This window comes from Mixophyes fleayi, chromosome 3 (assembly GCF_038048845.1).
Source record: "Mixophyes fleayi isolate aMixFle1 chromosome 3, aMixFle1.hap1, whole genome shotgun sequence".
NCBI lineage: Eukaryota > Metazoa > Chordata > Amphibia > Anura > Limnodynastidae > Mixophyes > Mixophyes fleayi.
This window is the reverse complement of record NC_134404.1, coordinates 265,900,855-265,915,827: the sequence shown is the minus strand read 5'-3', so window position 1 is coordinate 265,915,827 and position 14,973 is coordinate 265,900,855. Positions and strand designations below refer to the sequence as shown.

At 38.5% G+C, this 14,973-nt stretch overlaps 1 protein-coding gene across 1 annotated transcript in view; it reads right to left on the bottom strand.

Annotated features, from left to right (window-relative positions):
• IGF2R (insulin like growth factor 2 receptor) overlaps positions 1-14,973 on the bottom strand; it is a 106,350-nt gene that overhangs the window by 65,827 nt on the left and 25,550 nt on the right. Inside the window, exons 5-9 of the mRNA XM_075203565.1 lie at positions 13,889-14,021; positions 8,378-8,498; positions 7,928-8,027; positions 2,524-2,686; positions 1,100-1,268 (exon numbers count right to left, since the gene is read on the bottom strand). Coding sequence (XP_075059666.1) covers positions 1,100-1,268; positions 2,524-2,686; positions 7,928-8,027; positions 8,378-8,498; positions 13,889-14,021 — 686 coding nt within the window. The remainder of the gene's footprint in view (positions 1-1,099; positions 1,269-2,523; positions 2,687-7,927; positions 8,028-8,377; positions 8,499-13,888; positions 14,022-14,973) is intronic.

Below are 14,973 nucleotides of genomic sequence, written 5' to 3'. Positions count from 1 at the left end.
GTGCATAACTGCTCAAAACTATAATAGTAATTAAGAGGTTAATAAAAATTTGGCAGAAGCCAACAGATATTAAGTGAAATGTCCACAGGAACACCTCAATCAATCTGAATAGTTAAAATTAAAATTTGTTTGCTCAGGCTTAAGTATCCATATTTGTTTATTTAAAAAGACTCGCTCACTAGGGTTAATTTGAAAGGAGTTCTCTGGTGCACATAAAATGAACAGGTCAAGTACACAAATCCTTGATTTGTGCCTTTTTATACAGAAAAACAAACCATGCATCAAAACATTATAAAAAGCAGTATTATTCTATATGGCTGGTATATTAAATAACCCCCTCACAATATGTGAGTAGTCACATAGGTGATCCATGTGCTTACAATTTGTTTTTACTTATTATCAGTGTAAGTTCCATTGAAGGTCCAAAATAAAGAACCACACAAAGGGAAAATAAACCATTGTTAATGAGCTGCTTAAATTAACAAAGTGGGACACTTATTAGGTTGACTTGACAGACATATGCTCACATTTCAAATACATAGACATGGTCGCATAAACTTTACTTTAGACAAAGTGCTCTATAAAGAACTGAAACACCCTATACAGAGTTAAATACAACAAGCTGCAAACTTAACAAGAAACCATGAGGTGTATAGGACATCACCCCTGGATACCCGGCCTAAGTTAGGTGGACTATTTTGGAAGTTTGCAACTCAAAGGTAAAATTTCTGATATGAAATGGAGCTAACGTACTTCTTACATAAATAGCGATAAACCAGACTTTAAATAGTCTTAATGAGTGTTTTATATTTGTAAACGGCCTAGGATGTCAATTCTGCATGATACCTCGCCAGAAAATCACCCTCAAGTAGCAGTTTATATTTACACACACACATATATATCTCTCTCTCTCTATCTATCTATCTATCCACACACACACATGATTTGAGGATATGAGTAAAAGAATGGGACTCACTCCAGAAACAATAAACGGACGTACAATTCTTCAGACAAACTATCACAGGCTAAATCTAAACAAACGATGGAACTTTGAGCATCGTTGCAGTGTACCAATAGGTACAGTGTGCATTTAACATACCTTAGGGTCTGATCTTGATAAGATCCTGCCGTTTTACCCAGATTGCTTGACTTTATGAATTGGCAGGAAGAGACCTTTTCTCCTGTGCATTCACCTGCTACTGTCGAACCACAAACGTTGAGGTAATAAATATATCTATTTTCCGGATCTTCTGCATGGTAAGGACTACCTAGAATACAGCAACAAAAAGAAAATTATTTTTTACAATTTTTAGTAGTATTGAGGCTTTATTAAGTGTAGAGGTTTTTTCTTTTCTTAAAAAGTGATTGCTTACTTTTGGACAACCTTACCTTAATATAACATTTCCCCCACAAACCATTTCAGGTTCCTACAGCCAGACCATGCTGCAAATCCAAAACTCATAACAACTAAAACTAGTCCTGTTCTTGATTGTACACATTGAGCAATGTGAGCTCATGTGAAATCTGATATAAATTGAGGTTGGGGGAAATATTAAAGGACCGATTGTCGAGATCCCCTGTACCTTATTTAATACATTTTTAAGAAAAAAAAAAACATTTTGTTACAGCTTAATGCAACCTCAACACAGTTTTCTACTTAACTGAACCGAGTACATTGGAATACATATGTTAGACATTGTTTCAGGCTATCCCTCTGTGCAGGCTATGAACATTACAAATAGCTTCCATGCCTGCTCCCTGTCACGACGCTGGTGTGTTTCGATGAAGTCTTGATACTAAAACTAATTACTAGCAAAATCGGTACATGGCATGAGCAGATCTACAGTAGTCAGAGGTAACCTGGCTTTAGTACACAGGATGAGTAGATTGAAAACAGCCTGAGACTAGCTGGTTTCTGTACACACAATAAGCATGAATCAATGGAGAAATTCCTAATACTGCCAATGACACTGCTTGTATCTCCTGCCACCAGACCATGCACCTAAGCTATTGTATTGTGAAAGTATTATCACACTTTAGCAAAACAAGCACACTTATAACTGTCATGGAAACAAGATAAAGCCCTATAGCAAGGAAAATAAAAATATAACTGCTTTCATATTTGTTATTTCTACTAGAAGAGGCCAAGTTTCGAAGAAGCTATACTATACATTTGTGAAGGATGATCTGTCTAAAATTATAATTGCTTATTTCCTGGAATCCTCTGGAGACTACAAGATTATGGAGAGCGCAAGCAGTCAATTCTCCCAGAAAAGCACTTAACTGCCTGCTTGAGTGATAATGCAAACACTGTCACTGTATGCCTTGCCCAGCCCACTCGATCACGTAAATGGGGTCACATAAGTCCCAACCACCTCCTCTTTTCATACCGCCGGGAAAAGCATGAAAAATAGGACTAAAATACAGAAGCGCTAGGCCCCTTATACAAAAGATTGTGACTTACTACAGCAAATACTATTGGAGAGAAGAAAAAAACAAATCTCAACAATAAGCAATTCTCACCTGGCTTTTCTTTTAGTGGGGTCAAGTCAATAGAAATCCCCCTCTCCTTGCTGTTGAGCACACAGTTAGAACTTTCCAAGTAATCTGTGTGACAAGCATTCTCTGTAACCCACTCAACCTCATATCGGCAATTGGTGTTTGCAGTCAGTTTTGGGGAAGTCACCTAGAGGATAATGCAATTCAACAAACTATATACATTTTTATTGTTTAGAAGGAAAAAGTCAGATGTATGCATTATTTCAATGTTGCAATGAAAATGCTAAAAGTCTAGATAAAGCAATCACATGCAAACAAATTGATTTGCAATGTGCAACCTTCCAAATACTCCTACATATGCTTTACAGGGGTTCAGACATAACAAAATGCACCCAGATAAGTATTTCTAAAGAGAACAGTAAAGATAAGAAACCTAGTTTAAAACTCTAATTTGACATATAAAATGATCCTTTAAGGAGAGGCAGTGGAAGTGGACAGCTCTGGCATACAACCGACAGAGCATCTCTCCATGTCATGTATACAGTGAAGTGGATACAGTAATGAACCTCTCCCTCCGCTCTATTTTCCATCCCTGTCCTGCTGGTGGCTATTGTGAAAGAATAATAGAAGAGAGGGAGGAATGAACCAGTCAGACCATTTCCCTATTTAAACATAAGAGGGTGAAGACCTTACCAGTGCCTCTAATGCTCCATTACCTCTGTGTCGGAGCTTTTCACATTGTGAGTGGTTTATTTACTGCACAGTTCCCCCTCTCTCCATCTTATAAACAATACTATCTAGTACTTTTGTATTATTAGTATATATTATAATATATATATATATATATATCATAACATTTGGATACAGATGAGAAATAGAATGGTGTTATATATATATAACACCATTCTATTTCTCATCTGTATCCAAATGTTATGTGACCTTGTGACAAAATATCTAATGACTGATTGTTATTTTCTGTTGCATTTATGTATCACACTGAATATTTTATGTAACCTTTCAAATTGTGTTTGGTTAACTGACCTGAGTCTGACCTAGGCAAGTGGCAATGGTCTTTTGAAAGTAGCCAGGCCCAGAGACAGATATCTGAGTAGTTTTTGTAGGCAGAGGAGTTAGGCTTAGCCAGGCAGAAAGATCAGGAGGTGAGAGATACTCTGAGGTGCCCAAACATATCTTAGGGATAGATAATTTACTTTGGGGAAAACTCTTGTTATTTTGGGAATCAATCTGACTTAATTGAAAGTGCAAATTCCTAATGTGGGGGTTGAAGAGCCAACAAGAAATGGTTTAAAAATCCCTTGCTTCAGACATCAGATTGTCAATTTCTTTGAGGAGGGTCTATCACGACTGAAATGTGCCATTCATCTCAATGTGTACTCCTCACATGCCAATTCCTGAACTTGTAAGTAGGAGTTCTGGTTTTATCTCCGATTTTATTTTCTGAAACTTATATGCAACCTATCGTATGTCTGTTTATAATCTTTTTGCACATAAGCCTTGGAAATATTTTTCAGATTAAACATATTTAATCTAGCGAATTTCTCTGTGATCCTTTGTGAAATTACGAAGCCCCAAAGAGGCTTATGCTACATGTGTATGTGATTTAAGTGTGAAACTTTAATAAATGGTTTTGGTGAACATAAGGACACCATAATAAATCCTTTGTGGTGGCAGAAAAGGTGTATTGATTGTTAATTAACTAAAGGAAACACCAGTCATGGCCAGCTGTTCAGATTGCTGTATCTGGGACAGGCTGGGCGTTCATGACAGACCTATTATCAGAATGCTTGGGCATAGGATCTTCTGTATAAAGGGTTTTTGTAACTTGGAGCGCCTTTCTAAATACTTTAAAAATGTCTGTTGTTCCATAAAACTGCTTCTGGCATTTTCCGCTTGACTCCTCTCTTTAGCTGTGCTCCAGTGACCAAATGTCTCCGTATATGAAGTTACCACTAAACAGCATCAATTATTTCCTTTTTTCTTTCTGGTATTTGTCATTTTCTAGATAACAGGCTACTGGTTAAAAAAAAAATATTGGACACCTGTATAAACTGGCCCAGTTTTAGCATTAGTTCTAAGCAGGAGTGTGCCTAGGAGTGGTTGCAAACCATCTATTTCTGATCCAATTTTTTAAGCAGCAAAACAATTTCCAACAATATGGGTTTTAGCGAGTTGGGTGAATTTAACCTGGGCAGGTGGGGAGGGGGGGGGGAATCAGTACCCAGCCAGGGATACTTCACTACACTCTATGGAATGCTCTGTGTATATTGGATGAGACTTATGGGTAACCTGTGGCTTAGGGTGCTAATATTTGTGAGCTTTTAAGATGTAAACCCGGCACTGGGTATTTAATATTTTTAACTTAACAAAACCTTCATTTTTATGCACCTGATCCCTTTTCTTTACAGAATTGAACTTTCAAATGAACAGCAGCACAAGATGTTGTGTTTGTTTGCTGCACAAATATTTATTCATATACCATTGTATGGGAATGTTTAGGCACCCCCTAGTCACACTGCAGGTTTCTCTACGTCTCTGTGAAGAGAGTGAAAAGAAGAAGACGCAAGATCGATACATACAAGACATATTTCTGCTCGTTTTAAACAGTGAACTTGGTATGTGCAAACGTTTTGGCACCCTATCAGTCAGTGCTTACTAACCCAGAAATCACAGCTTCCAGGCGTTTCATGTCACTGCCTAAGAGTCTCTATTCCTGCTTTAGGACATTTTTTTTTCACACTACTCCTTGCAGGACTATTAGCTCAGAAATATTCCTAGGTCTTATTAGATGTACTGAAATCTCTTCACATATTTTCACTAATACTGAAGTCTCAGGACTGAGAAAAGCACCCAAAACCTTAATCATTTGCTCCTGGTTGAGTTTCAGGTACGTTTTGGATTTTTGTCTTGCAACCTTATTTCAGAATAAGTTTCTTTACAAACTGAGACATTGGCTTCCAGGATTTGTTGATATGGGCATCGAACCATTCTTCTCTTTCCCTTTGCCAATAGCATCCACTGAACCGCAAATATAATAGATCCATCCCTATGCTTAACAGTTGGTCAATTTCTGTTTCAGCAGTCCACAGCAATTTCATCCAAATAATTTTTGGCTTATATAAGTATTGCTTTGCAAACTTCAGATGTAACACTGCATGTTGGGCTTATGGATCAGATAAACCATTGTGCAGGTCCTGTGCAGTAGTTTCTGCTTTGCATATCTGAACAGTATACATGTTAAATGATTCAACTGGGTCTGCCAGATCTTGCTTTGACGTCAACAGCCCACATAATTTGCATTTTTTACATATATGATAATTTTTTTTAAAAAAAAAACATTTACATTTTACAAATAGTAGTTATATCAAAATGTGCAGAAAAGTGTCATATTTAGGTTTGTAGCCTACAGAGGTTGTATTAACTTCTTGCCAGTGAAACAGACACAAACTTTTGCATACAATACAACTCTATAGTGGTAACATTGGTACTAGTATTGGTAGCTGTGCAAGAAATTACCAGCAAATTATAGGTTTGCCTTATTTTTTCTCTTCACAACACTGGCTAACGTACAGATACCTCATGAACCGCCACAGTGTTCTGTCTCTGGAGCAGAGCTATATGTAAGAATTGCTTCCAAAATGGAGCTGAGCCAACCTCAGCTACCTGTGATGTGGTGGAGGATATTACTGCACAGAAGAGGGGAAGGCAGAGGCGTATAAACCACATGGTAATGGTAAATGTCATTACCATGTGGGCTGTGGCCCACCCCAATTCCGCCTTTGGGCACTTCCACTAGGAGGACATCTGCACAAAATGGCAAAATGAAACATTGGGTTCTATGTACCAAGGCAAATATGGATGAAATGGTAAAATGTACCGCTCTTTCCTCCATGTTTGTTTAGGTACAGAGACCTCCTTATTTCTAAGTAACATGTCAATAGAGCAGCTACAATTTTGGAACATTAACAACAAAAAAGCTTCACACAAATCCATTTATATTCGACCATCAAGATTCATATATGCATTTCAAAGTATAGTCGCAATTTGAGTTGACTTCCAAAGAATCATAGTATGTATGAGTGATAAGACCCATGTATATTCCTGCTAAAGCGCATGTCCACCCTAAACAAAAAAAAAAAACACCAAAACAACTCTATGGCCTACCCCTCGTATAACACACGGTGACTCTCACTGCAACTTAAAGCAATGGAGTGTTATTGTACGAGTGTGAAGAGCAAAAGGAAGGAACACAAACAACAAGAGTCTGAAAGAGGTAATACCACTTTCATACTGCCGCCCCGGGAATATCCCGGGTTGTTAACCCGGGATATTGCCGGGGCACAGGGCAGTATAGATAACAAGATTCCCGGGTCGGGCGGGTTCATACTGCACCTGCCCGACCCGGGTTTTAGAAAAAAAAAAAGTGTTAAAAAAGATTTTAATTAATAAAAAATACATAAGAAATGTTTACTTAACTTATTTTCAGCCAGCGGTGTCTCCGGTGCGTTGCCGGCTGTCAGGGGGACCTCTGGGTACTAAAATGACGTCATTTCTAATGGACTTGAAATTACGTCATTTTAGTACCCAGAGGTCCCCCTGACAGCCGGCAACGCACCGGAGACACCGCTGGCTGAAAATAAGTTAAGTAAACATTTCTTATGTATTTTTTATTAATTAAAATCTTTTTTTTTTACCTCACAATTTTTTTTTTTTTTAACAGTATGAATGGTGAGACCCGGGAATTACACGGGTTGCACCATTCATACTGCAGGCTAGCGGGGTCCAACACGGGAATTACCCCTCGCAAAATACCGGGTCTAAGTCCCGGGATTTTAGACCCGGGATTTTGTGGTTGGACTATTCATACTGCACCAAGACCCGGGTTTATCAGCATACCTCTGCAAAAACCCGGGTTTTTGGTGCAGTATGAATGGGGTATAAGGGGTAATTTAGAGCAGTACAGTGCCGAATCACAGGAACCATCAGGTGACTGCAACATAATGGCCAATCCAGACTAGATTTTTAAGTTTTGTGTAAATGGCTCTATGTCATGATATTAAGATTAGGACACATGGTAATAATAAACAGCCACTAGATTATAGCACACCAATATATACGACCATAAAGGTAGTACTTAGTTAATCAAGGCTATAATATGATTCAATGAATTAAGTAAGGACTGTTCAGTGAACAGTCCTTGCGTGACATGTAGCCCATCAAGACTTTTTGCTGTCCTCACCGATTTCCCATACTTGGACATTATAGCAATCACTATTTTAAGAGATAACATTTTTTAAAAATAGTTTTCAGCCCATAACTGATAAAACATATATACAGTCATCATGTAAATTATAAGTATAACCATATCATCATAGACGACATCTATTCTCTTCGGAAAAGCTCCACTAACCTCGGTGCCCGCTGACGGACAGATAAATGTTATGGTGACAGCTGGAGAGTGACCGTTACAAAAGTCGGGTTTGTTTTCAGTTTCATAATGAACAACAAGCCTAGAGGGGGGGAAAAAAAAATATAATATAAACAAAAACACACATTTTAGTCAATACAATATTAGAGCTCAGAGCAAATATTCTATTTCCCGATTGTCGACTAGGTGAGGATTATTTGTGCCTTAAGATTACATATGTGTATTAAATTGACAAACATACACAAATATAAACACTTCTAACGTAAGTAAAGCATATGGAAAATTTTACATCAAAAAGGTCTTTAAAATATTTGGCTGTTCTGAACTCTTAAAAACACCATAATAGAAACAGATATAAAAGACAGTCAACAATTCAGAGACCACTGACTGCCTAAAAAATAAAGACATTTTTACAAGAAATGGAAAGGTTACCTCTCTTTAACAAGTGAAGTGAGAGCATCTTTGGGTTGGCCTACATCATAAGCCACACCGTTCTTTATGAGGCAAGCAGAACTTTCCTTGGGACATTTTGCAGTATCGCCCTCGGACGTGTCTGTTTAGAAAAGAAAAAGATTTCTGCTACTCTATTTTTGTAATTGCACAAACACTGATGTAGTTCAACAAAAACATTCCAGAAAGAAAGTATCCTGCTAAACCTGTTTGTAGAAATAACATGCCAGAAAATGATGTGGTCCAAGTAATCTCAAAGGTAACTATAAACTACTGTAGTATGTCATGTCTATGGTATCTCAGAGTTGAATAAAGTCATCATAGGATGAATGTATATCATTCTAATGGCCCACAGCATAGGCCATAGGAATGGTATATATTCTGATCCCAATCTTTTATCCTCTCATGTCATGCTCTAGCTTCCCTTACCCTTATATGGACAAAATATGACCTGTTGGTGTTTGTGACAAAAGCATCTAGTTCCTATGGGACACAAGTGGCATGGTCTGACTGACGATACACACACACACAGTGTCAGAGTAGGGCCATCGACTAACCTAATTTTCCCCCAGTCCCGATCAACATGTAATACAACCTAATATGATGAACCAGACAGCAGTCATTTTCGAACTGGACGCACATCGATGTGCAGCCAATACGGTATAATATTACCTAACAGCTTTAGATTTTACTAGAGTCAAATCAATCATACACAAAAGGCAATCGGCAACTGTGTAGCCCGTCACTGGAATCTGTAAACTTCGGGTCATGGACACATATCTAAGCTGCTTTGTGGACAATATAGGCAATCACAGACTCACTAGTGTCATTTCTGAAGTATTGTTGCTATACTTAATAACCTAGTTAATATTTTTTTTATTTTTTTCAGCCTGTAGCCACATTTTACTGATGACATTTTTTGTCTACTGTCACTTTGTTATAAGTGAATGGGACGAGGCAGATTCACCAGAAAAGATGGCCTCTGCCACTGTACTTGGAATGGATATACAGGGGCATATTCAAATGTCCACAATGTACGCGCATTTTTACAGTTACTACAGTAAAAAGTAATACTCATTTTTGCTCGCACCTCTATGGGGCGCTAAAAAAAACCTGTGAGGTGTCTCACAGCAGCTGCAGAGGCACCTCGCACGGATATTTTAACAATTTGATTGAATTTAAAGTTATATTATAAAAAAAAGGAGAAAAGAGTAGGGGGGGGGAGGGGAGAAGGTGAAACAGGAGCAGAGCCTCTATCAAGGTATGTACAAATACATTATCTATGGAGGGTTTCACTGCGTTTAGAATATGAGAAATAAGTTTAGTAGTCTTTGTTCCTAAACCAGAATTCAGTTTTGTAATCAGCATTTCCTCTGCACATATGAAAACTAAAGAATGCTACATGTATTAATATTTTGTTATTGTTTTTATATATTGCAAATGTTTCTCTTTTTTTTTTTTATTCATTCATTCATAGAATGTCTATACAAACACACAAGTCTCCATGGCCCTCTAGACAAGGTGGTTGTGTATACGACAAATTTTACTTCTGGGTGTTTTGTTGCACCAATACAATTTGTGGACGACATATTAAATATATGCCTTGCAAAACGGGGACTTTTGTGCCATCAAAACAGTGGACAATATATTCACTAATCATTGTATGCAGTATACTGCATACTAGTATGTTCTGTTATATACTAAAAAAACAAAACAAAACAAAAACCAAAACAACAAAAAAGCGCCAGGTGTGTTCAGCAGAGCATCATGGGTACAGGTTTACAAATTGCTTTTCTTAGTCTCCTTTCATGGCACTATCTTTAGGGCTAAATAATCTTTCACCCTACCGCCAACACAAACGTTTGTCCACATTACCTCTTCACTACTCCACTTACCTCTAGTTAACACCCATGAACTTGTGTCCTATTTATTTTCTCTAACTGGAACAGCCTCCTCGTCTCACCAGAAAACACTATGTAACACACTTTACAATCCTCTTACCTATCTCTCTCTCTCTCTCTCTCTCTCTCTCTCTCTCTCTGCTTCTATTAGCTGGTGATATATCTCTTAATCCAGGTCCCCCAAACTCCTCCACTACAAATCAGAACACCAGTGCAACTCAGCAAACCTCAAACACACCTGTCTTCCAAAGTCCTTTAAATGTGCCCTCTGAAATGCACGCTGCTTGTAACAAACTTGCCTCCATACTTGACCATTACCCTCAAACAACCTCAACCTACTGGCAGTAACAGAAACATGGCTTACGCCAGCGGATCCCAAACTTTCTTAGTTCGAGACACTCTTAGGGTCTCCCTAATTTTCTCCCACCTTACTTACCCTGGCCACGGCACCGTTTGGGAACCACTGGCTTACGCAATCAGACACTTCATCACCTGCAGCCCTTTCACAAGATGGCCTCCATTTCACCCACACCCCCAGACCTTGAGGCAGACAGGGAGGTGGATTTGGGCTACTCTCCCAACAATGTACATTCACAGCTCTACCAAATGTCCCATCACCCACAACTTTTGAAGTACATGCTTTCCGGATTTTTACTCCATTCTCTATGCGTGTTGTGGTGACCTTCTATCCCCCCCCTGGACCACATCAACAATTTATTGAGAATTTCTCTGCATGGCTCCCTCACTTCATATCTTCAGACATCCCCACCATCATCCTGGGTTATTTCAACATCCACATTGATAATCCACCTTCCAAAGCTGCTTTCAAACTACTCTCGCTAACCTCCTCCCTCGACCTCTCCCAGTGGGTTGAATCCTGTCTTCATCAGGATGGCTATTGCCTTGATCTGGTTTACTCTAGATTATGCTCAGTTTCTGATTTCCTTAACACAATTTTCCCCCTCAAGGACCATCACCTCATCAGCTACACGCTCACCCACACTGCTGTAACCTCCCTGCAGTCAAACTCCACCAAGCCTCCGCATACCTGCAGAAAGCTTTCCACCTCTCTCCAACACCTTCTCTCTCCTATCACTACTTATTTTCACCAAACCATAGCCACAGTCCTTGATCAAGTGGCTCCTTCAAACTACACGTCGACTATGATGTCAGCCATGGCACACTAAAGTAGTATGAAATCTGGAGTAAATCTCGTACCTTTAATGATTTCTATCACATATACATCCATCACTCCTACCGAAATGCTCTGGACAATACAAATACACTTCTAATCTCATCTATGCTCAGTCCCCAAATGCATTTTTAACACATTTAAAGGTCTTCTCAATCCTCCCATTCCAAACCATCTGTGCCCAGTGTCTTGCTTCCTACTTGAAGATTGATCAGATCAGACTAGAAATGGTATTCTTTTCATAGACAAGCAATCAGCTCAATTCCTTCCCAGCACCCTCTGACACCCACACTTCATTTGTCCCCACAAATGAAGATGAAGTTTCTACTCTCTTCTTATCTTCCTACTCTACCTCCTGTACTCTTGATGCCATTTTTTAGCAAATTCAGTATAGAATACTTTTACTAATCTAAAAGGCCATCAACAAAGGTGCACCAATATACATCTCCTCACTTTTCTCAAAAATATCTCCCAACCCGACAACTCCGCTCTGCACAAAATCTGCGTCTCTCTCCCACTCATTACATCTTCCCATTCACGGTTACAGGACTTTTTTAGGGGTGCACCCCTCTATGGAATTGCATCCAACGCACAATAAGACTTTCGTCTGGTATACAAACCTTCACACGTTCTCTGAAAACCCATCTCTTCAGACAAGCTTATAATATTCCTCAACCACTCTCTTAACCTCACTAGATTACCCTATTACCACCCATTACACATTTCACACAAGACATCAACCCTCTGACAAACATTGCTGTGTGACTGGGTTATATAGCAATCTAATCCTTTTTTGTTTTGTTTTCTACCCTTGCAATTTGACTGGACCAAAATGCAATATGTAGACTTAACCTCATGTATCCACTTCCATTGTCCAATAGACTGTATGCTTGCAAGCAGGGCCCTCCCACCTCAGATTAACCCAGTTTATTACTGTGTTTATCCCCAAATTGTAAAGCACTACGGAATATGTTGACGCTATATAAATAAATGATGATGTTCTTTTTTTGATAATTAGATTAGATATTTAGCACCCTAATGGCTCATGCATACGCGTGCCATTTCACTCTGCTAATGGTTTCTTGAGACAAAATTGTTTGGCTAGTCTGTGCAGTTTTGGCCCATTTTCCATGAGTGGATGGACTAAAATGGTGCATGTGCACAGGAGCCCATATAAATGGGTTCTTCATCATAAATGAATACAATATTTAATATAAATTAATCAGACTTGGGCTCACGCTACCAACGTATGCGGATTATCCCTCTCCCCCACCTTCCCTCTCTCTCTCTAGCTGCGCTTTGAGCTTCCCGAGTTACTGTGCTTATTAATTGTACCGTGCTGTCTCACCTTGTACTGCGATATTGTTTGACCCTGTACAGCGCATTTTGGGTGCTATTCGTCTTACGAATATGTAATTATTTATTTTACTTGTAAACTGCAAATAACTGGACAAACCAGTGTATTCAACGTTAGCAAAGAAACAAACTGCAGACAGATTTATGTGTATTGATTAACGCACCAATGCTACACTATAGAGACAGAGTAATACACAGCCCAGTCTGTACACTGTTCCATTATAAACAGGATTTCCTGCAAAGCTAAAACCATTGTGTTAAAAGCAATTTGTTATAGCTATTGAAATATCACATAAGGCTGGACAGTAATTTTCCTAACAACTATCATAATGATACTGTGTTGAAGAGGAAATTTTAAATTAAAAAAGTCAATTAAATTTAAAAAAAAAAAAATCTCCTTTAAAAGGAACACAAACAAAAACCCACTCAAAAGACCCACCAACAAGTGTAAAATTTTTAATTCTGTTCTGCAATACAAGCAATTTCAAATAAAAATTAAGTCTGTGCAGCAATAACCAGCTGGACGTCTCTAAAGAAACTGGTTTTCCCATGATCGTAACACATTACAAGTTTTCTATGAAGCCAGAGTAACTGTTATGTTGACCAGTTGTAGGCATAATTAATTTAGTTTCCCTAAACAGACTTGTATGATCTCGAACAGCTCATATCACTTCAACTGCACGCACAAAATAATGATGTAATTGATCAATTTAGTAATTTCACCCAGACTGACAAACAATTACTCAGTGTCTAGGAACATCTTAAATCGGATTTTACTCTGTGGCATGGGGAAAATAATAATAAATAATAAATCACCCGTCGGCGGGTGTTTGACATCATTGTTCTCCATTATGATCATGCTGTTCAACGCAGCATCTGAAAAATCAAGTTGGTATGTGGCCAAATTGCTCTATGATCTGGTTATCCTGTGGTCGAACCAGATTGCTCTATGTGTGTTCTGAATTAGTTTTATATCTCTCCGGCTACAAATCAAATTCAAGAGAAAGAGAAAGATAAGAATTGAATGAGGCAACAAGTACTTACCAATAGTTCTACAGATATTAATGTACAAGTCAGATTCAGTATCCCAGTCATCCACTGCATATGCGCCGGAGGTCTTTATGAGTGGATTCAAGTCATGTTTCTTGTAATCAGAGTCAAAAATGTAGCAGGGCACCTGACCAAAAAATTGCAAATGGTCCATTAACTTTAATAATGATAATGCCAGATAATACTTTGCAACAAAGCTTGTGTGGTCCTATTCTCTGTGCTTCTCATGAAAAGAAATTCCCATGTTTACATATGTATAGTTATCACATTGACTCCAGAGTAAACACTAAATATGCAGGGAGAGATTAGGTAAACACATTCTCTAACATAGGCTTGGATGTCATACAAACCTAAGACTATAGTAGAGCATAAACACAGGCTCTAAAACAGTGGGAGAGGTGGTCTTGGTAGACCCAAGCTTCTCTGATTGTGCCACGCCAGAAATAAATATTACATAGCCATAAGATCAGTTTCCCCATAAGCGTTCATGCTTCATACTGCTGTAGGATTTATGCTGTTAACACACATTGTGGCATACTCATTTTCTTCTATTCTACGGCGATGGCACTCAAAGTGTTGATCTATGGAAGAGACAAGGGGGCATATTCAATTGTCCGCATTACTTGCAAAAGTAACGTGGCTTGCACACTATTACCGTTATTACGGTAATCGTGCGCGTAATTGCCGGTATTACGGTACCTTTAACGCCGGCTTTCAGCTTGCAGCTCAGGGCGAGCTGAAATCCAGCTTAGAATTACCGTAATACTTTTAATGCCGCAGAAAACGCAGACAATTGAATATGCCCCATTGTCCTTGCAAGTACATTCCTGCACCTCCAGAAATGGGTGAAGCGGATATACTGCCCCTATTGGACTTCTTAGAATCTGCAACCGAATACACATCTACCTACATCTATACATCCACGGAAAAGGATCCTTTATGTTATTATGCCTTTATAAATTTTTAACAATAACTAAAGTAAAATCTATATTTAGAAAAAAATTCATAAATAAATCAACAGGTTAAATTTGACAATGTTTGGAAATAAAAATATTCCATAAAACCCCCACAAAAAAAAA